The sequence below is a fragment of the Gouania willdenowi genome, chromosome 10, assembly GCF_900634775.1.
Source record: "Gouania willdenowi chromosome 10, fGouWil2.1, whole genome shotgun sequence".
NCBI lineage: Eukaryota > Metazoa > Chordata > Actinopteri > Blenniiformes > Gobiesocidae > Gouania > Gouania willdenowi.
Genome location: NC_041053.1, coordinates 42,006,748 through 42,030,605, shown reverse-complemented (window position 1 = coordinate 42,030,605; position 23,858 = coordinate 42,006,748). Strand labels below are relative to the sequence as shown.

At 40.1% G+C, this 23,858-nt stretch overlaps 1 protein-coding gene across 1 annotated transcript; it reads right to left on the bottom strand.

The window, feature by feature from the left end:
- Nucleotides 1–1,379: 1,379 nt before the first annotated feature.
- On the bottom strand, nt 1,380–22,456 carry dgkq (diacylglycerol kinase theta). Its single transcript, XM_028460439.1, has 23 exons — nt 21,441–22,456; nt 18,315–18,394; nt 18,094–18,193; nt 17,125–17,210; nt 16,597–16,728; nt 16,351–16,504; nt 14,266–14,337; nt 14,087–14,187; nt 12,038–12,240; nt 11,711–11,792; nt 10,920–10,974; nt 10,731–10,792; nt 10,365–10,515; nt 6,719–6,757; nt 6,524–6,639; nt 5,974–6,125; nt 5,758–5,906; nt 5,509–5,687; nt 4,957–5,057; nt 4,682–4,828; nt 4,501–4,612; nt 3,532–3,684; nt 1,380–3,282 (listed from the first exon to the last, which is right to left on the bottom strand). Exons 1-23 carry the CDS (start codon nt 21,640–21,642, stop codon nt 3,226–3,228), a joined length of 2,685 nt encoding a protein of 894 aa, XP_028316240.1. The 5' UTR covers nt 21,643–22,456; the 3' UTR covers nt 1,380–3,225.
- Nucleotides 22,457–23,858: the final 1,402 nt, after the last annotated feature.

The following is a 23,858-nucleotide window of genomic DNA, read 5'->3' as shown; positions in this document are numbered from 1 at the left end:
TGGTAAATATATTGAGTTAGTATAGTCATAATTATATAAAATAGACATTTGCAAAGAAACGTACAAAAATATGACTGAATCATTTTGTAATAAAGACGTATTTATGTACTACATTATTTATGTACCATGTGTTGAATTCTGAAGAACTGAATGAACAGCTAAAATGTGTTTTGAATGAATTGAGAATAATAACAGTGTTTTGAAAGTGTGGAACATGCTCAGTTTGTATCTCATTATGTCTTTCTATCTCATAACTGTTACTTTCTCTCATAATTATATCATTGAATATTTCATTGATCCACAGTGAGAATGTTAGTGACACACGGAAAACCCGAAACACACCTTACAATAATAGAGGCTTTACATAGAAATAAAAATATATTGGCTTATCTCATATTTTTGACTTACAGTGTAATTTTTTAATTTTTAGTTGGTAAAAGTAGAAAATAGATTAGATTTAATGTATAAAGTGTTTGAGTGAAAGAATAGTTTGTATTCTGTAAACTGAATATTTATTCTTATTTCCTTTGTTTTTATCCTGTTAAGCTGCTCGTGGTTCAACATGTGAAAATAACTAGAGGTGTCCCGATCCGATATCGGTCTGATATCAACCAGAAAACGAATATCGGATTTAATCGGACTGCATCTAAAATCTCCGATATATTTTTGTTTTTGTTCCCACCATATACAGTAAAAATAACTGAAGTGAACTTTGTTGACTATTGTTCTGTTTAACGTCACATGATCAAACCTTTTCTTACATTCCACTCTACAGAATAAGTCATAAAAGAATGTATGATTCTTGTTGGTATCGGCCAATAATAAAGGCTGTAATGTCTGTATTGTATCAAAGTGTGAAAGTTGTATTGGGACGTCCCAAAAAATAACTTTATTTTTAGACTGTCTGCTCCTTCAAATCAAGAGATTTAACATAATTAAAAAAAGAAATTAGAAGTAAATATTTGGATGAATACAAAATTCAGATAAAATAAATTACATTTTATTGTCTGAATTTCCAAACGTTTCATAGAAAGATCATTGAATGTAAAAACTGTTATTTGTAAAGACTGTTTTCGCACAGGGAGTGAGACTTCCTGTTGGTCGGGATCTTTGATGTATCGTTGTGTTTGTCGCCCTCTGTCGGTCAGACACTGAACAGCATCAAAACTCCAGTTCCTCTTTTTAACGAAACCCAAACGTGAATGATTATGTTCTCATTTGTTCTGTTATTTGACCTTTTTACTTTTAAGAAATTATCTTTGTGCAGCTTCACGAGTTTAGTAATAATTATTAAACAGGCTGTTCATCTTTTTGTAATTCTCGCCGTTTTTTTATTTGTGTGTGCGTGTGTGTGCGCGTGCATAAACACATGGTGTGTATTTATTTGTTCATGAGTTTATTGAACACATTACATTTGTCACATCTCTGTAACACTGTTAGTGCAATTTACAGCAGAACCCTTCAAAATAAAAGACACGGTATCCACAGTGTTTGTAATCTACGTAGGTGACGTCACAGCGAGGAGGAAAACGACACGTTTCGACGTCACATCACTGACAGGTTAATAAATGGGACGCTAACAGCTGCTAACACTGTAAACGTTACACTTTAATACTGGCCTTTCACTTCTTTACAAGACGAGATGTTTGTAAACATGTGAAAATTGTCTTTTTTAGGTTTTTAACCTTTTTTTAAAAAAGACATTAAATAAAATAAAAGCTTGACTTTAGTTTTTCTGCTGCTGTTAAAATGAATTACATTGTTTAAAGTCTATTAGCTTTAGTTGTGTTGTGTGTAAATGTCATACATTTTAATACCTTAAGTTGTTTTTAATATTTATTTCTACACTAAAGATTTAACGAACATAACATTGCTTTTACACAGATTTTGGGTCTTAAAAAGCTGTTTGTGTTAAAAGTTAATGTCATGAAACTCATTGTTTTTTTCCTTTTTAAACCTTTATGCTATTTATAAAATATAATGCATCATAATTTACTACAGTTTTTAATCATCCTCATATTTTCTGTGGTGTTTCAGGTAATAATACAGTGAATGATTTCAGGACAAACTGTAAAAGTTTAAGGATTAATAAATGTTGTTGCATTGAGTTACACGTAATTCTTGTACTCTCTGCAGTTGTTTCTGGTAATTATACAGTCGATGATTTCAGAAGAAACTAAATGTGAAAAAAAAACATTTTCTAGCCAATTTTTAAAAAAATTAATTAATTATTTTTGTAATTGATTAAAGGTCATTTCTGCACATTTGAGTTACATATAATTTCACGTCTTGTTGGTAGAAGAAATAATTTCAGTTTGGAGTGAAATAAAGCAGAGAAACGTGTGAAAGACTTGAGTTTTCCACGTTTCTTTAAACCTTCAGCTGCTCAAAATTTTCAAAAGAAGTTGATCAAACAACCACGAAGACGCACGTTTATCGTCACAGCGACAAAGGCAGACGAGCACCGAAAAACAATCGTTTTGTGATTTAAAAAAAAAAACATGACATTTGATTCAGTTTCAGCCGCAGACAAAACAGGAAGGAGTGAGAAAGTGGTACTTATATTTTTCTCCATGTCTTGGGAATGTGTGTGTGTGTGGAGTTAATTTAAAAAAAATAAACAGTAAATAGATTGGAAAAAAAAAACACAATTTAGAAAAAAATTGTAAAAAACGAAATCGATAACTGACTTTTAGAGGTGGAAAAATTACACAAAGCACTGATATTTGTTTTAATTTTAACTTTTTGTTAGTATTTATGTCGTTTTGTTTTGTTTTTTCATTTTTGAAATATGTGTGGACTTTTATTTGAAAATCTTAAAATAAATACAATACATTAAAAAAAATAAAAGAAATTGCAGCTAATTGACTTGTAGAGAAGGAAAAAGTACATAAAACAAAACTGGTCAAAGTAAAAAATAAATGATAAATAAAAATGAAATGAATAAAACAAATGAAAGTATATTGGCCTCTTTTGGCTGTAATTGAGTGAAATGTCAAGATTTAATCATAAACTGATCTCCACCCTCAGAGCTTTTCATGCCAACGTTAGCTTGGGGCTATCAGAGCTAGCGTTAGCTTGGGGCTATCAGAGCTAGCGTTAGCTTGGGGCTATCAGAGCTAGCGTTAGCTTGGGGCTATCAGAGCTCCACCAGTGTTCAACAGCAGATGAAAATCAGGACTAGATGGTCTCGTCTCGTTCAGGTTGTTTGTGAAGGACGGAGCATCAGACTGAGACCACAGTCTTTTTCTGTTTCTGCTTCGACCTGCGCAGCATCCGAACCTGGAGAGGGAAGACAGCTAACATAAGTCATCAACCAATAGGAAGACCTGATACCATGGCCACGCCCCCTTACCCTTTGAACATTCTAGTATTGTGTGTGTGTGTGTGTGTGTGTGTGTGTGTGTGTTTTCTTTGTGTTTTTGGTGTGTGTGTGTGTGTGTGTGTGTGTGTGTGTGTGTGGTGGGTGTGGGTTTGTGTGTGTGTGTGGTGTGTGTGTGTGTGTGTGTGGTGTGTGTGTGTGTGTGTGACCTTGGGTCCAGCAGCAGAGATGATGACGTGTCCTGGAGGTTGAATCCATGGTTCTCCATCAACCTGAACGTGGACGTGTTTACTAACAGTCAATCTGATGTAGTTCCCCTGAGCAATACGGATACCTGAGCGTAAGCCACCCTGGACCTGACCCTACACACACACACAGAAACACATGCATTAGTAATCTCAGGGTTGTTTAGTTTGTATCATTTGTTGTTTCTTGGTTATTGATGTGTTGTAACCAACAGTGCATATCGCCCCCTACTGTACGTTTCATTTCATAATTTTTCCTGTCAAATTCCTCACCCTCAAAGACCCTAGAATAGAGCACCTTTATCACAGAGGGGCCACAAAAATGTTTGTTTGATCAGAGGGTCACATGATCAACATTTATGTCAGCATTAGAATGAGTGATCTAAGCATTAATACACAAAAGAACACAGTTTTTAGTCATTCTGTGTTGTCTTTTGTGTATTTCTGTAGTCCTTTTGTGTATTTTTCCTGTAAAATATGTTTTTTGGAGTCATATTGTTTATTTGTGTGTATCATTGTTTGTTTTTTTGGAGTAATATTTATGTGTTTGTGTTGTGCTGGTTAGTACTGTGGATTTGCAGGCTCATTTTTTGTGTTTTTCTTGTCTTTTTGTGTACTTTTGTTGTCATTTTCTGTAGTTTTAAATATTTTGAGTAATTGTTAATGTTTTGTTCATTTTTGTAGTAGTTGTGTGTGTTTGGAGTTTTTCTGTGTTTTTCTCTTGTATTTTACTATATTTTCCTGCAATATTGTAATTATTTATATTTTTTATTGTAGATTTGTTTTTATTTTGTGTATTTTTTTGTCATTTTGTACGTTAACTTTGGGGGGGCCCATAAAATAGACCGAGGGCCGCATGTGGCTCCCAGACCACCAGTTGCCTATATCTGCCTTAGAATATATTAAATACAAACTTATGACATAGTTTCTCACCATGTGGACGACTCCAGTCACTCCAACAACTTCCAACAAACCGTCGTCGATTCTGGGTTTCCCATAGCGACCGTCGACCTCTGACCCCCAGAGATCAGCACCAGAGCCCCAACTGACACACACACACACACACAGTTAGTGCGTGTGTGTGTGTGTGTGTGTGTGTGTGCACTAGTGTTACCTGGGAATGTTGAGGAATATGAGTCCCTCTATGTTGGGCAGGGGGACGTTGTGCGTGTCCACCTGCAGCTGCAGCTCTCTGTTCAAACACCTGCTGTGGCTGATCTTCTGCAGACCCACCTTCACATACATGCTCTTGTTGTGGAACCTGTGCACAGTGCAGGCGCTGATGGGAAATGTAGTCTGATTGACACACGCATTAGTGAGCTGTTCCAGATCAACAGGTGACCATGTTAAGTGCTGACTGTGACTACAGAAAGGTGTGGAATGTTCTACCTGCTGGTGAACTTGTCCGGCTCGTCTTCTCGCGCTAAGTGGAAGTCGAGGCTGAGCTCTGCGTCGATGCCGATGCCAAAGTAGTTGTTCATCTGGACGATCTGTGAGAGTTTTCATCATTAGGAAAATAGAACAAATCTAATGCGTCTGAAAGTCTAAAAATAACATCACTAATTAATTTAGAAAAGTTTTCCTCCGGGAATGTTTTTTGTTTTGTTCTTTCTGACAGTTTGTGCAGCGTCTGTTATATTATTTGAAAATGAATCTTTGTGTTGCATCTATTGCAGATTGTAAATGTTTGGTTAGCTTAGCTTGTAGCAACCAGTCTCATTTATTTATGTTAGCTTAGCATGTAGCAACCTGTCCCACATGCTTGGGTTAGCTTAACACGTAGCGACCAGTCCCACATGTTTGGGTTAGCTTAGCATGTAGCAACCAGTCCCACATGTTTGGGTTAGCTTAGCATGTAGCAACACTGGCTGGGCAGGGTTAGAGGTTAAAGGGGTGAGGCCATGTTCTCAGGTTGATTCTAAATCTAACGTTCCTACAGACCTTTGGCGGCTCCAGGAAGTTGTTGTCCTTCCCGTCCTCTGATAGGTCCTGAGCGTCCAATAGGATGGTCCATCGGTCCATTAGAACCTCGTCGGCCTCGTCCACAGACACCAGGATGTGGTGGGGATCGTCTCCGCTATAGCCGGCTCCCCAGCGAAGGACGCGGGCCAGGTCGTTACCTGATGGTTGACAGCAGTAGCACCAGGTGAGCTCTGGGTCAGTGGGACCAGTACAGACTAGAGGACACACCTGTTCCCAGTGGGACAATGCCAATGGGCGGCTCGTGACAGACCAGTTTGTGGCGTATGGCCTCCAGGACCCCCAGTACCCAACCAACCGTCCCATCGCCCCCACACACCAGCACCCGGAACCGTGGGACGTTCCTGAAGCTGTGCAGCCTAGAACAAATTTATAGATATATAAATATAGATGGTGTGTGGAGACAAAAGGTAGGTAGATGCTGACCCTGCCAGAGGTCCTCCGTTACAGATGTCAAACACCTGGTGAGGGTTTAGGAGTTTCCTGAAGCTGTGAAGCAGCTCTTTCCCCTTCAGTCCTCCACTCCTCGGATTAACGAACACCAGCAGAGGAACCACGTCCACCCCCAGCTCTGTGTGCTAGATCACAACTGTAGACATTAACCTTTTTATTTACTGAGGATTACCAGTATAAACAAATATAAACCAGCAGTAAACAGGATAAACCAATGTTAACCAGTATAAACTAATAAAAAACAGTCCCTACAGTTTGGAGCTTCACTGGTGTTTTGCTGAAGCTGGTGTCCATGTTAACTGATGACTTCACAGCACAGCCAGCTGTCACTCAGACACAGTCACCAGTAAACATGATGACCAGTTAAAGTTAAACATCACTTAGTAATGAGGAGTTTTCCTCGTGTTTCCAGAGTGTTACACTACTAACTAGTCAGTGCTCAACAGCAGGAGTTACTAAGGGGCGGGGCTTCATCACGTGTGTGTGTGTGTGTGTGTGTGTGTGGTGTGCGCGTGTGCGTTACCAGTATCTCAGGTACGACCACAGCGTTTAGCGTCTTGTTGCTAACTGATGTGTCTTTGGCCAACATGAAGATTCTCTCTGCTTCAGAGAAACATGAGACCTGTAGGGAAACAGCTCCTGATCACAGAAACACATCATCAGCCAATAGGATGATTGATAGCACCATGTGACCCTGGTGTAGGAGGAGCTAACTCACCCTGACAGCTGTACATGTGACTGATGGACGCCAGGTGACCTGCACAGATCATTGATTAGTTGTAATCACATGGATGACATACTATCTGATATCAGCCAATGATCGCACATTTATCAATTTTATCGGCCTTATCAGTTCAATTTAAGCTCCGCCCCTTTACTCTTAAACCCTACCCATCCAGTGTGACTACATGCTAAGCTAACCCAAACGTGTGGGGCTAGTCACTATATGCTAAACTAACCCAAACATGTGGGGCTAGTCACTATATGCTAAGCTAACCCAAACATGTGGGGCTATTCGCTATATGCTAAGCTAACCTAAACATGTGGGGCTAGTCACTATATGCTTAGCTAACCTAAACATGTGGGGCTATTCGCTATATGCTAAGCTAACCTAAATATGTGGGGCTAGTCGCTATATGCTAAGCTAACCTAAATATGTGGGGTTAGTTGCTACATGCTAAGCTAACCTAAACATGTGAGGCTAGTCACCATATGCTAAGCTAACCCAAACATGTGGGGCAATTCGCTATATGCTAAGCTAACCTAAATATGTGGGGCTAGTCGCTATATGCTAAGCTAACCTAAATATGTGGGGTTAGTTGCTACATGTTAAGCTAACCTAAATATGTGGGGTTAGTTGCTACATGCTAAGCTAACCCAAATATGTGGGGTTAGTTGCTACATGTTAAGCTAACCCAAATATGTGGGGTTAGTCGTTACATGCTAAGCTAACCCAAATATATGGGGTAAATTGCTTCATGCTAAGCTAACCCAACTATGTGGGGTTAGTTGCTACATGCTAAGTTAACCCAAATATGTGGAGTTAGTTGCTACATGCTAAGCTAACCCAAAAATGTGGGGTTAGTTGCTACAAGCTAAGCTAACCCAAAAATGTGGGGCTAGTTGCTACAAGCTAAACTAACCCAAAAATGTGGGGCTAGTCACTACAAGCAAAGCTAACCCAAAAATGTGGGGCTAGTCGCTACATGCTAAGCTAACTCAAAAATGTGGGGCTAGTCGCTACATGCTAAGCTAACTCAAACATGTGAGGCTACTACTAGTGTTGCCACTTGTCCCTCAAAATACAGAATTGTTCCTTATTTGACCCTTAAATGGAGCGTCCCGTACTGAGTCAAAACAGAACGATGTTTGTTCCTTATTTACTGTACATAAACGACCAGAACACGAGACATGTCCGTCAGACCGTAACACACAATAAAACTCAGGAAATGCCAAGGCCAGCAACATCACGGTGGTGGGATCTACCAAGGACCCCCGCTCTGTGTGTGTGTGTGTGTGTCCTGTGTACATGGATGTGTGTGTGTGTCCTGTGTACATGGATGTGTGTGTGTGGTGCTTTCAGGGACTGTTGGCGAGTAAAGAGACGACACACACCAGAGCTGCTCTAACACTAAAAAGTCCAACTTTAGAGAGTTTTCGGCTAACCCAAACATGTGGGGCTAGTCGCTACATGCTAAGCTAACCCAAACATGTGGGGCTAGTCGCTACATGCTAAGCTAAGCCAAACATATGGGGCTAGTCGCTACATGCTAAGCTAACCCAAACATGTGGGGCTAGTCGCTACATGCTAAGCTAACCCAAACATGTGGGGCTAGTCGCTACATGCTAAGCTAACCCAAACATGTGGGGCTAGTCGCTACATGCTAAGCTAACCCAAACATGTGGGGCTAGTCGCTACATGCTAAGCTAACCCAAACATGTGGGGCTAGTCGCTACATGCTAAGCTAACCCAAACATGTGGGGCTAGTCGCTACATGCTAAGCTAACCCAAACATGTGGGGCTAGTCGCTACATGCTAAGCTAAGGCAAGGCAAGGCAAGGCAAATTTATTTATATAGCGCATTTCATACTCAAGGCAACTCAATGTGCTTTACATGATAAAACATTCAATTGTTTAAAATCAATAAGAACATTTAAAATCATCAGTAAAATCAATTAAAATCATCAGTAAAATCATCATTACATCAACAACATGACAAAAAATCTCTCTCTCAATCATATGCAGTAGAGAAAAAAAGTGCCTTTAACTTTGATTTAAAAATGTTCACATGTGATGCTGACTTCAGCTCCGCTGGCAGTTTGTTCCACTTCTTTGCAGCATAACAACTAAAAGCAGCATCACCATGTTTACTGTGAACTCTGGGCTCCACTATCTGATCTGTGTCCATAGATCTGAGAGACCTGCTGGGTTCATACCTGACTAACATCTCACTGATGTATTCTGGACCAAACCCATTCACACATTTATACACCAGCAGCAGAACTTTAAAGTCTATTCTGAGGCTGACTGGGAGCCAGTGTAAAGACTTTAAAACTGGAGTAATGTGCTCTGACCTCTTTGTTCTGGTTAAGACCCGAGCTGCAGCGTTCTGAACCAGCTGTAGCTGTTTGATGCTCTTTTGGGGGATTCCTGTCAGAAGACCATTACAATAGTCCAGTCTGCTGGAGATAAAAGCATGGACCAGTTTCTCCTGGTCTTTCTGAGCCATTAAACCTTTCACTCTGGAGATGTTCTTTAGGTGGTAGAAGATGTTTTTGTGATAGATTTGATCTGATGCTGAATGTAAGATCTGAGTCAATCAGAACACCAAGGTTTTTGACTTGGTCTTTAGTTTTTAAAGATCGAGACTCAAGATACTTGCTGACAGCAGTCCTCTTTTCATTGTTACCAAAGACAATCACCTCCATCTTGTCATGGTTTAGTTGAAGGAAGTTTTCACTCATCCATCAGTTTATTTTTTCTAAACAGTCACACAACACCTCAATGGGACCATAGTCATCTGGGTTCAGTGATAGATATAGTTGTGTGTCATCTGCGTAGCTCTGATAATCAACCTTACAGTTGTGTAAAATGTGTCCTAAAGGAAGCATATAAAGGTTAAACAGAAGAGGTCCAAGAACAGAGCCCTGAGGAACCCCACAGGACATTGGTAATCTGTCAGATTCAAAGTTTCCAATGCTTCCAATAACCCAGTTTCCAATAACCCAAACATGTGGGGCTAGTCGCTACATGCTAAGCTAACCCAAACATGTGGGGCTAGTCGCTACATGCTAAGCTAACCAAATACATGGGGCTAATTGCTATATGTTAAGCTAACCCAAAACTGTGCGACTAGTTGCTATATGCTAAGCTAACCAAACATGTGGGACTGGTCGCTATGTGCTAAGCTAATTGGCTTGTTGTTGCACCGGGCAATGAAAATTTACTTCCGCATTTGACGGTGTGGGGAACCACACTTCCAGCCCAATGACGAGACAGTGTGACAGCGCTGACTACACTGTACCCCATATGACGGTGCATAAAGTGTTTTGGACTTTTGACAGTACAGTATGTGACAGCTCTTCTACACCAGCAGCACTGAATGTTTATGAAGCTGTTAAACAACTTAGCGCTAAGCTTCCAACAAAATCTAAATATGATGCATATTTTTCTGTACTGTATTAGTTGAAACACTTTCAGTCAGTTCAGTCAGAGAGAGAGAGAGTGGGAACAGAGGGAATAAATGGCTTATTAAAAACATCAACGGTTATTGGACGCCATATTGTTCACGCAGCCAATTAAAACATGTAGTACATGTGACAGAGGGCAGGAACAGATTAAATAAACATGTTTTGCGTCTCACTCTTGATGTCGAGCTGTTCGTTGATGATCTGCACGTATTCGTCTGCGTTGAGCAGAGGAGGAAACCCTCCAATCAGCAGCTCAACCTGCACCGTACACTTCCTGTTCTCCACGGCGTAGAATCGAGTTTGGTTCATCTGACGTAGAGAAACCTGTGCAACGCAAAGATCTGATGACTTTTTATCATCAACTCCAAATTCAGGTTGATTTATTGAATTATTTTTAACCAAAAAATACATTGTTGAGAGACAAACCAAGACATTAGTGAAAAGTATCAAATTACTGCCTCTTTTAGTGAGAATGAAGTAAAACTAGATGGTATATAACATGAACGAATATCCTTCAAAATAAGAGCGCGGGGTGTTACCTTCCTGATCTCCTGCAGTTTTTCCAGAATCTTCTCCTGAGGCGTCAGAGTTTGTCTCTGCACTGAAACACACAAACATCACATTTCACTTTATCTTAAACTTTACACGTGTTTCCTTTTTGTTTTTCATCTGAAACTGTAAAATAACATTAAAAAAAACTCAATCATGTGACTATTTGTTGTGCTCACCTTGTTTACTGCTCATGTAAACCTCCAGCAAACTAAAGTTGGACTCGTCTTCTCCCTGAAATTAATAATAATAATAATATTGATAATATAGTCAACAACCAGATTGGATGTCATTGTAACTCACAACCTTTTCATAAATGTCCTAAATCTAAGAACTTAGATGTATACATTAGATAATATTATCACGTCAGAATATAAAATTATTAACTATTTCTAATGGTTTCTAAGAAAAGCTGTTCCCTTTAACTCTGACGGACGGACGCACGGAGCTCATACAGTATATCCCCCTTCCTCATTTTGTGGCGGGAGATAATCATTACCACAACAAGGAAAATATCATAAATAATATCAATAACAGTAATAATATCAACAAATGTTACAAATTAAATTTGAAGCCAAATGATGTTTTTTGTTTATTTAAATAATTGCATTAATATATTTTTGTTTCTCCACCTCCTGAACAAAATATTGTTAATATTAATATGGACTTAGATCATTTTTACATAAAAAACTGAAGATATTTGTCAACTTTATGCCTTTCAACTCTTATATTTTCAAACTCCCTCTTTAACACTTTTCCACTGCTTTGATGCAGTTTTTGTCTTGATTCTCTTGTTTTGTGTGTTTAAATGTAGTATATAATGTAAATAAAGTTACATATCACTTAATCGTACAGTTTGTCGCTCCAACACTTTTCTCTGAAACTAAAATAAAAACTTGATGATTGTCCTTTAAACGTCTGCACGTTTGGTTTCTCGTCACTTTAGTTCAGTTGACGTTACAAACTCTACCTGTGAGTCCAGCCGACTGAGGACCTCTGAGAGGACTGAGGCCGCCGTGCTGCTCTCAGTGACAGAAACAGAAACGCTCGACCTAAGAAACACCTTTTTTATTCCTTTGATTAGAGATGGAAACACTTTGAACTGAACCAACAAGAAGGAAATTAAATATAAAGACATGGTTTAGTTTTATTAGTCGTTCCATGTCATTTCAACACATCTTCAGAACATCCCACGCATTTCGGTTTCAAAAAATTCTGAATGTTTTACCAATGTTTTCGTGATTAATCAATATTCACACTGTGTGTCCTGTGATGGAGAACCTGTAAGTTGCTCTACCTGCTCCATGCAGCGTGCACCTCTATGACCTCAGGGTGTGTGTGTTTGTTTCTCAGTATCCAGGCGTCGCCCCGTGTGTCTGAGGCTCCGTTACGGTTCTGGACGTCGTCACTGTGAAGATGCTGGAGTCGTCCTCCTCCAACCTCCTGTAGCTCAAAGAGCTGAGGCTCATCTGGCAGGTAGAACGCCCTCAGTGCTGCCCCCTACAGGTAGACACACGTTAACGCACATTTAATATTTACCCTCGTCTGCACCGAGACACAAAAAACACCATGAAGATACATTTTTACGTTCTTTAATGTTGTGAAACGTTCTGCTCACTTCACACGTAAAGGTGTAAAGGGGCAGTATTATGAAACATTCCCTTTCTTTTTGCTACAGTGATATTGTAAACATTACTTTACCCTCATTCCTCCTCCCTCCCTTGTTATTCCACATTTTGTAAAAAGTCAGCTCCAAATGAGACAGTTGGATTTTTCTCACGTTGTGACATCACACTGCGGAAACTCCTCCTCCTTACAATCCTGGCTCCTCCTACCCTATAAGAATGTGAGCTCCTCCCTCTCAAACTACCTCACAACTAAAACACACTGTGGAAACTCCTCCTCCTTACAGTCCTGGCTCCTCCTACCCTATAAGAATGTGAGCTCCTCCCTCTCAAACTACCTCACAACTAAAACACACTGCGGTTTAATATAGAATATATATTATACTTTGTCATATATGTAAAGCTACATACACGAGCAGTGAGCAGCCACGGAGTCGCACCCTGAGTAGACACATTTTTAGGGTCAGTTCTATCACCTCGTATCACCTTTGACTTGATCTGATGTGTTTATGACACAATGTGAGGCTTTTCCATACAGCGGGCCACCGGGGAGGGTAGATGCATGCACCGGGATCGCCCCCTGGACCGCTGGGGGGGTGTGGCTGGTGGCCCGCTGTGCCTGGGGAGTGAGGGGTGCCTTCGTGCTCCGTGGAGCCGGTATGGTTCGGGGTTTGCCGCGGGGTGGGTTTCCGGCTGTACTGTTCGGCACATTTTTGCGGCCCACAGTGGCCGCCCCAACGTAACACGGAGCGACCACGCAGCAGAGAAACCCGTGCCCACACCAGGACTAGCACAGGCCCGCACGATAGAGGTAGCCCTGGCCCCCCCCAATGACGCCATCAACCACCCAAGCAGAGCCACCCCACCGAAGAACCCCCAACCGGGCACTGCTACCCCACACCAGTGCTGCCAGCACAGTCCCCATGACCTTTAGAAACATAAAACTCTGGTTATCAGAGTTTTCTGATTTGAGTTTTTTTAAAAGCTCTGTTTTTAATGACTTTATCCTGCGTTTTCATGTGTACGTGAGGCCAAACCATAGAAAAATATGTTAGTTTTAGCAGATACGGCTACGTGTGGACGGGGTCTAAAACTCTTGAAAATAAACCTCAAATACTATGTTGCTGGGGTTCCTAGAACACATGGAAATGGATGAAAAATAGCATAATTTTGGACCTTTAACATTGGCACAAATTCCCTTTACATACACCAGCTTTATTGCCCCTTGTACCCCTTAACCTTTATTTCTCATTGCATGTACCCCTTAGCTCATGTTGTACATGATTTATTTGTGTCCGCAGGCTCGTCTAAACTCTTTCCTGTGTCTCGTCCAATATTAAAGTTGAATTTAGATCTTTTTATTAATTATGTCTGATGTTTTTAATTTAAACTTTAGCTTTTGGTGTATTTTAAAGAGTAAAAAAGTGTTTGTGCATGGAAAAAAATAATAAAAAATCTATCATATTAAAAAATAAACTGTACACGTACCCCAGTTTGGGAACCACTGCATTAAATGTCATACTGGCAACCTGCGGCCCGGGGGCCCCATGCGGCCCTTGGTCTAATTTTTGTGTTGCCCTCAAAGATTTTTTAAACTTTTCTCTCATCTTTAATGTTTGTTGTCCTGTTGTGTCTTTTTCCTTCATATTGTATGTTTTTGGAGTCAGTTTATGCTTTTGTTCTGTGATGTCTATGAACATAGAGATGAAATGTTTTCTCACCACCACGTCTTCGTTCCTCGTGGCCCTACAGATTGAAACCAGTCTGAAGAATCCACGCTTCACGGCGTCATCGCCATCGAACACTCTGAGGAGCTGCTTCGCTGTGAGACAACGTAAGAACACACACTGTAACGTCTGTGAGGCCTTCAGGGACCTGCTTAAAGTCTGTAAACACTGACCTGAGTCTGTGACGGTCGGTTGGACGTCTTTAGTCGTTACAGTCGACGAATCCACGTCATCTGCGTTATCAGCTGAAAACACACACACACACACACACACGCACACACACACACACACACACACACGCACACAAACGGTATTAAACTTAAACTAAATATTATTTTCAGGGGCCAACTACAGACCAGTTTGATCTCAGGTAGTTTATTTATAAAGTGCTTTTTACAGATAAAATCACAAAGTGCTGTACAGAGTTGTGGTAAAAGTGCAACACAATAGAATAATAAAACAAGAGTGCATAAACATCATAAGAACAGCAACATTAAAGGACAAATAAAAATTAAAATCCTGTAACTAAAAGCTTTACTGTAAAGTAAAGTCTTCAGCAGTTTTTTAAGTGACCACACAGTTGAGCTCCCTGAGAGACTGGTGCACCAGGTCTCCTCTGGTTTTAAAGGAGCACTTTTACCCATGAATGTGCCCTAGTTTGCACTTCCAGATATAAATTATACATTAAGTGAACTATAACTACAAATTCACTTACATTTCCTTGATATGAACAATTGTTATTTAATTTAGTAGAATATTTTGAGAAAATTTGCAGGATTTTGAGAAGATTAACTTTTTTCATCAATTTGAGATTAAAAAATTACTGCCATCATGTGATATCCAGTAAACATGGGGAAATTAATAAATGTGTAATTGGAGGAGCTGAAATATCTACAACTGAATTATTTTGTCATTTACACAATACAAGTTTTTTTTCTGTAATTTTTTATTTCTCCTGTGGGGCCGAATTAGATGCTCTAAAAGGCCGGATTTGGCCCCCGGACCATACCTGTCAAGAATCCTGTTTTGGCTGGGAAACTCCCATATTTTACCCCTCTTTCCCGCCATCTTCCCGTATTAGTATTTTCCCATAAATATCCCGTATTTTAATGTAATAATAATTCAAAGATGAGCCTCGTGAGAACTTCACCAGAAATGACCTGAGTGACAGTTCTCATAATATTAGTGCTGACATCAGCAACAAACCTGTAAACATCTCAGAACAGAGATGATGAATGAAGACGTTCTGGTGTAAATACATTATAAAATATAACATAGAGTTTATCTTCATAAAGACCATCAGGATGTGACACAGTTACACGTTCTGTTAGATTAATAACTGATATTTTAACGTCTACCACAGCAGAAGGAACCACGTAAGTCACCATGAAAAATCATCCAATCATAAGCTCCACAAATATACACTGTTTATAAAGTGTTAAATAATGTAAAGTCTGTAATAAATGTGTTTAATAAGTCATTAGTGAATATCATAGAACCACATGAGTGAGTATGAGAAATTATAATAAAATTTATAATAAAATAAAATGTTAATGTCTAACTTAAAGACAAACAACGTGAAATTAACAGTAAATATACAACATGTTGACTTGTATATAAACTGTAAGTATATTAAATAAACACATGTGCTTCATAAACACATTTGTGTTTTAATTTAGGCTGTTTTATAATTTAGTAATTAGGGCTGGGAGATATATCGAGATTCAAGATGTATCGAGTTTTCTATTTTGGCGATATAGAAAACTATAATATTTCATATATATATTATCTTATGTATCAAAATACTAGTTTTATGAGTCACTGCTTTAACTTCTCAGAACAACATGTAAAGCTCAGTTTGATGATTAATAAGTGTCACATATTGATCAGCTGTTTATTAATAAATGTCTCTGTGTAACATTTAGCATCAGCAAATTTAACCCAGAATTGTTTTTCTGGTCAAACTTTATTTAATAAAATTATTTAGATTTATATCATATTTCACCATTTTGAGAAAATATATTAGATATGAGTTTTGGTTCATATCACCAGCCCTAGTAGGAATGTTTACAGTATTTTAATATTAATAAAGGTCGACCTACCAGATTATAATCACATTATTGTATTTAATAAGTGGTTGATAAGTGGCTATTTTAGATTTATTGTACACTTGTACACATTACAATAATTCAATGGCCCTCCATTGAAGCTTAAACGGAATTATTTTATTGTGTGCGTGTGTGTGTGTGTGTGTGTACCCAGGTCCTGTGTGTAGTTCTCTGTGATACGGTAACAGTGCGTCTTGCTGAACTTTCTGGATTGGAGGCGAACGGCGGTGGGAGGGAGCATCATGGAGCACAGATGACCCAGAGAGCACTCTGCTGACACACGGGAGTGACACGCTGTGTGGGTCTGCACACACACACACACACACACACACTTTTCAGCTCAGCTCATACTACACATTTTCAGCTAACGATAGCAAATCAACGTGTATTTCTCACCGTCACGCTGCACCACTCACACCTCATCCCTGCGAGAGCATCGGACGAAGCACACGAGCGTCGACAGATGTGGCACCGCGCCGCAGACGGAAGGTTCCCCTCCCTCCAGTGGTGGTGGAACGGTTCCTGAAGCTACACAGACGCCAGCGACTCATTATTCATCTGTAGTTTTAGAGCCAACGACGTCCCAAATTGACTTTGGGTATGTTTTAATAGTTATGCTGCTGTAGGTTTACCTAACCATTATTAATCTTATCATTTTATTATCACAGACATGAGCAATTGAAAGCCACATGCTCCGCTTGATCTAGTTTGGTGCAGCCCCCAAAGGTAAAACACATGAAAATGACTGCAAATACACACATAATGACAGAAAAATATTCAAAAACACCAGACCTAAAAAAAAACACAAATATACACAAAGATAACTCCAAAAACACAAAATTGATGATTGGTCGTTATTCCAAATGCTGATATGATCTGTATCATTATATACACATATAATATATATAAACATAGGAGCCTCACCTGGAGCAACGTCCCGTCTAAGTTAGAGCAGCGACAGTCTGCACAGGTGAAGGCGGCGCAGTCAGCGTGGACGTGCAGCTCACACACTACACACACACACACACACCGCTCTACATTTACCATCACAGCTGCATTAGATACAAGGTTTAAAACATACAATGAATCATTAAAAACTGCACAGAGCTGATGACATCATTAGTGAACCAAAGGAGCTGCTGTTCCTCATTCATCCACTGGGGGTCGCTGTGTGTTAGTAACATTAGTAATCACATTAACATCTGTTTCACTGAAAGATAAAAATGTCTTCTCATCATCTTTTAGCTCTTTTTCTGACAGCCTGAGCAACGGCCGTTTCATATTCCATCCTAACTAGGGCTGGGCAATATATCAAGATTCAAGATAGATCAAGTTTTCTACTTTGGTGAAATTAATATTATCATGATTTTATTTGTCAATAATCATTAATAGCCTTTGTAAAAAAAAATAACTCAATTTCAATGTTTTTTTTAAAGCTATAGGGAGCCATTGCAAAAGAGTGAAAGAGCCACATGAGGCTCCAGAGCCACAGGTTGCAGACCACTGAGCTAGCTAATGTGTTGCATTTCTGTGTAAATGCAAAACTGTACTTTTTAAATCTGGTGAGGGTGACCCTAGGGCACCAAAATGTTTGTTCTTATTCGGTCTGGTTATTACCGTTTATTTATGATACACGGATAACTCTTTTTTCTTTATTTTTTAACCATTCTTAAAGCACTGTGATTTTATTTTAGCCTGTGTGCCATTCTGCATCAGGAAATTTATCATTATTTGAATTTAAATGATCAAAATTCATATCGTATATTGACATTTGGAGAAAATATATTGATATGAATTTTGGTCCGTATCGCCCAGCCCTAGTCCTAAGGCCTTGGTTTTGATGTGATCTTTAATAAGGTCACACAGGTCATGTGATGTGGGCGGAGCTCTGACCTTCACAGCGCAGCGCTGAGTTTCCCTCCGTCTGTTTCCTGCAGACGCTGCAGAAATGTCTCTTATGTCCAGCTGGAGACAAGCAGTGAGCCACAGGAACCTGCAGGGGGCAGCAGAGATACAGTAGGAACCAGGCCCTGTATGCAAGTGGTGGCGCGGGGGCCACGTGCGGCCTCCATCTAGTTTTTTGTGGCCCCAAAAATTAAAGAAGACAAACTCACGGTGATGAGAGCCGGAGTGACGCAGGAGCAGACAATCCTCAGTGTCTTTAGACATTTCTCATGACACATCAGGTTACATACTGTGGAGAGAAGCCACAGTAGCTTTTCAAAATAAAGCTTGAATACTTGGCCACGCCCCCAAAAGTAGAACAGTGTATATACATTTTTGTTTACTCAGGAACATTATGGGGATGGATTTAGATGTTGTTTTGGTTAGCTTAGCATGTAGTAGCCAGTCCCATATGTTTAGGTTAGCTTAGCACATAGCAATAAGTCCCACATGTTTGTGTTAGCTTAGCACATAGCCACAGGTCCTGCATGTTTATTGTTAGCTTAGCACGTAACAGCCAGTCCCACATGTTTGAGTTAGCTTAGCACGTAGCAACCAGTCCCACATGTTTGAGTTACCTTAGCATGGAGCGAACAGTCCCATATGTTTGTGTTAGCTTAGCATGTAATAGCCAGTCCTACATGTTTGGATTAGCTTGGCATGTAACGACCAGTCTCACATGTTTGAGTTAGCTTAGCATGTAGTGACCAGTCCAAAATGTTTGAGTTGGCTTAGCATGTAGTGACCAGTCCAAAATGTTTGAGTTGGCTTAGCATGTAGCGACCAGTCTCACATGTTTGAGTTAGCTTAGCATGTAGTGACCAGTCCAAAATGTTTGAGTTAGCTTAGCATGTAGTGACCAGTCCAAAATGTTTGAGTTGGCTTAGCATGTAGTGACCAGTCTCACATGTTTGAGTTAGCTTAGCATGTAGTGAAAAGTCCCACATGTTTGAGTTAGCTTAGCATGTAGTGACCAGTCCAAAATGTTTGAGTTAGCTTGGCATGTAGTGAAAAGTCCCACATGTTTGAGTTAGCTTAGCATGTAGTGACCAGTCCAAAATGTTTGAGTTAGCTTAGCATGTAGTGACCAGTCCAAAATGTTTGAGTTGGCTTAGCATGTAGTGACCAGTCTCACATGTTTGAGTTAGCTTAGCATGTAGCGAAAAGTCCCACATGTTTGAGTTAGCTTAGCATGTAGCGAACAGTCACACATGTTTGAGTTAGCTTAGCATGTAGCGAACAGTCACACATGTTTTTGTTCGCTTAGCATGTAGTGATCAGTCCAACATGTTTGAGTTAGCTTAGCATGTAGCGAACAGTCACACATGTTTGAGTTAGCTTAGCATGTAGCGACCAGAAATCTATTTAAATTTTTCAGAGATTTCAGGCAAAATTAAAACGGTTACCTTCTTGAATAAGCCCACATCCTGAGTGAACTCATCCTTGTAAAAATAAATAATAATATTAACGTAATAGAGATTTAAAAAAAAAAAAAAAAAAAGTGAAAAATGAAGCCCGGCCCAACAGCTGAACGGGAAAATAAGGCCCGAAAATTGGGCCAAGAATCTAAACTCCACTCTAAAGGACCCCCTGTAGTACCATCGCGTACCCCTGTAGAGATAGTATATTTGAGTTTTTATTTGTACTTATTAGTGGCTGAACATCCTACATGTGTTTGAGTCAATGTTTAACTTTTATGACTCTCCGGTAGAACAGTGGAAACAGAGCAGCTTTTATCTACTTCCTGCTTTTGTTCTGATCAGGAGTTTAAAGTCAGCTCTGAGACCAGATCAAAGGTTTCCACCGTTACATCTGAGCTCTGAGCTGTAGTCTGTATCACGTCACTGAGTCAGGACATATTTGTACATTTAGGAACACATCTATTCTTTATAGGTCTTTGGTAACGTAGCGTTTGATGACATCACAGCTGTGTTTTTATAAATAAAAAAAACAGACTAATATGATGTAATGGAAGCGTCTCTGCTCTCCAGACCATGTCTGTCTCTCACAGCACGGAGCATCTCTGCTCACCTCCTGTTTCCATGACGACAAGAGGAGAGTAAATCATGACCCAACCGTGTAACACACACACACACACACACACACACACACACACACTCTGGATCGTCAGTGTGTTACTGGGCAGATTGGACTGAGTGTGTCCGTGTGATGTTTGTGCTTTGCTCCACTCGCCTCCATTCATCATGAGGAAATAAAAAGAAATAAAACAAAATAAAGTCAAATCAAATTTAATGAAATAAAGAGAGTGAAAAAAGTAAAATGAAGAAAGTGAAATCAAATCAAATTTTTAAAAAAGTCATATTAGTGCTCTGTTTGTTGGAAAGGTCTCATTTGCTTTTATTGTGAAACATTTGTATTTCCTTTAAAAATGTTATGTGCCACCATAGAAACAAATGTTTTTTAAACGTGCTACACAACCTGCTGCAAATGCTACATTTGTGGGTACAAATAACTCAAGAACAGTTGCATGTTGTGTTACTGACGTCATGTTTAGTGGTAAATGTGTACCTAGCTGCACTGGAACTATTTCCTTTCCCCTGACCTCAGGTTTCCTACAAAGCTGCTGCTTTTACAACATTTTCTTTTAAAGAAAATAAGAAAAGTTTGTTTTACAAATTTTGCACATTTGTTTACAGATGTTAAATGTTTATTTTAAAATATTGCATGTTTTACAGATGTTGCATGCAAATTTACAAACGTTGCATGTTTGTTTACAGATGTTTTGATACAAATGCTGCATGTTTGTTTACAGATGTTTTGATACAAATGCTGCATGTTTGTTTACAGATGTTTTGTTTACAGATGTTCCATGCTAGTTTACAGATGTTTTGTAACAAATGTTGCATATGTTTACAGAGGTTTTGTTCACAGAAGTTGCATGTTTGTTTACAAATGTTTTGTTATAGATGTTGCATGTTTGTTTACAAATGTTGCATGCTAGTTTACAGATGTTACAAACATCTAGTTACAGATGTTGCATGTTTGCAACATCTGTAACAAATGTAGCAGATGTTTTGTTGTGAATTTTGCATGTTTCTTCACAGATGTTGCATTTTGTTTACAGATATTACATGTTTGTTTACAGATGTTTTGTGAATTGTGCATGTTTGTTTACAAATGTTGCATGCTAGTTTACAGATGTTGCCTCTCTACATGGTTTAAAAGCCTTCCCTGGGCTCTTTGGCAGGGCAGTGGAGGTTGTGGGTTAGATAGTGTGTTGACATGCTGGTGCCTGGAGGCAGAGGGAGTCATATGGGTGTGGGTGCAGTTCTTACCTTCGCACAGGAAGCCGATGAGGCCCCAGATGAAGTCGCTGCAGCTGTGGCAGAATGTGGGCTTGGTCAGGGTGACTTTCCTGAAGCAGTGACCCGGGGCAGAGCTCTGGTACCTGGGCCGGAGCCCCGGGGACTGCTGGGTCCTCTTCTTCCCGCTCTGAGGGCTCTGAGAGCGGCTGTCAGCGGCCTCCAGGTCCGCCATCACACCCACGGTCCGTGTGGTTATCGGTGTTTTCACAGCCCGGAGAGGAGGGACATGTTACCGGAGGGGAGAACCATAGTACCGGGCCGAGCCCCGCTCTGCTGCCCGGCCATCAGGCGCTGAGCTCGGCTTGTGCTTATTATATTCCACCTACTTTAGAAACCTATTATCCGTGCTAAAAATATCAAGTAGGCCACTGGGTTAGGACTTTGTGGTCCAAATAACGACAGTTTTGTTAAACGCGTCGCTGTGGAGGTTTATCAGCGATCAGAGGCTGAGCTGCTGCCCAGCGGAGAGGGCGCTGAGGACGGCCATAACACATGGAGATTCCCGCTGAAACATCCATTAAATCTGTCAGTGCGGTGACGTTAGAAATGCATTCGGTATGTCCGAAGTGTTTATTGGAGGAGAGAACGGTGTATTACCGGGGGTTGTTGTGAATCCCTCCGGTAGTGACAGCGGTGTCACCCAGCGATGCAGCCGGTGGAGAGAGCTCTGAGCCCGGCACGATTTCCAGAGCTTCCCGCCCCGCTCCGCAGGCTGGGTGAATAAATGATGAAGTATTGATCGTGCGTGTGCGTGTGTGCGTGTGTGTGTGTTTTATCGGTGGTTTTCCAATAAAAATGAACCAGGCAGCATCAGTAGCTCCAGACCCAGAAATCAAGCAGCAAAACGGGTGAGACCCCGGTGATCAACAAGTGATCAACCGGCAGATGGAGGAGAGTGAGGGGGTCCGCTCCTAGTTCTCCTCATTCGGTCAGTTTCCGTCACCGAGCGAAGCTTCTTCCGCGTCCGAGTGAAGTCACCGTGATTCTCTCTCTCTCTCTCTCTCTCTCTCTCTCTCTCTCTCTCTCTCTCTCTCTCTCTCTCATCGTCTCCATCCCAGACACGTGGCCATGGGGGGTAGAGTGAGTGATCTAAGCACTAATACAGTTATTTTGTGTTGTTCTCTTGCTCGTTGTGAAGCATTTTGTTCTTTTTGCTTGTGTGTTAGTATTGTAGGTTTGCAGAGTCATTTTTCATGTTCATTTTTGTAGTAGTTTTGCATGTTTGGAGATTTTCTGTGTTTTATCTTGTCTTTTGCTGTATTTTCCTGCAATGTTGTAATTATTTGTCTTTTTGTACATTCACTTTTGGGGCCGCATAAAATTAGACTGAGGTGACGGCATGTGGGCCCCCAGTTGCCTATTTGTGCCATAGGCAACTGGGGGCCTATAGCAGCTGATACAGTATATATATATCAGCTGCCATTAAGTTGTCACAAAAATAAAGCTTATATAATAATACAAGAATACTATAGCTTATTGGTGTACATAACTTACAGTAGGGTTTGTACCCAGGGCCCAAAATGTGGTGCTACGGCCCTGTGTCCTGGATAAACAACATTCATTGTAATATAACGTGTTTTTTTAAAGACAATTGTTAAAAACGTGTAAGTGCTCCGACTATAGTATTTGATTAAACTCAGATCAGGGTTAAGTCCAGGTTTAACCTGAGAGTCCGGCTTCGTTAAGCCTGGTTCTAACTGGAACAGCGGTTTCATCAACGAGAAAACACCTTGGTTACCATAGTAACACAGTCCGTGGGTGACCTGCTCCTGACCTTGGCTTAATCTGCTGAATCACTGTCATGAAACCACGTCATCATTATTAAATAAGTCATTTAGTGATGCTTTAATAAAACACTCAATAAAGATCTACAAAAGGAAAAATTAGTCAAAAAGACTTTAATCACTTTAATACGGTATCTTAAAAGGAAATTAAACATAATATCTTGGTAAATGTTTTAATATGATTTTAAATCCATACAAATGATGATATAATCATTATTACAGGTTTAATGTGTAGCGTATTAATGTGTTTAAACCATCAGTAATAATATATAATATATACGTGTGTATCATCACCTCTGTTTACCACACGTATAAATGTGTTTATTTATTGATCAGAGATTAATAATGAGAAAGCTGTGGATATACAGAGAGGGAGGGGCTTCAGGGACAGGGCGGAGCACTAAGGCTCCCAATGACAAAGATACACTATCACTTTAAGAGATGTGCACACAGTGCACGTACCTCTGTACACAGCTCACCTGTACCTGCAGCGTCTACAGTGTTGGATGTGACATCCAACAGCATCCAACAGCATCACTGCTGCTCCTGCTGTTCATTTAGTGCTGAATTCAACAAACTATTGATCAAACACTCACTAGTCTCA

What these genes read in the sequence shown, in the direction of transcription:
- dgkq (XM_028460439.1), bottom strand. Translation starts at nt 21,642, where the DNA reads ATGGCGGACCTGGAGGCCGCTGACAGCCGCTCTCAGAGCCCTCAGAGC. An exon ending in TCAGTCGGCTGGACTCACAG is followed by an intron (nt 10,975 to 11,710) that starts GTAGAGTTTGTA and finishes TATTAATTTCAG; the next exon opens with GGAGAAGACGAGTCCAACTT. An exon ending in ATATTCCTCAACATTCCCAG is followed by an intron (nt 4,613 to 4,681) that starts GTAACACTAGTG and finishes TGTGTGTGTCAG; the next exon opens with TTGGGGCTCTGGTGCTGATC.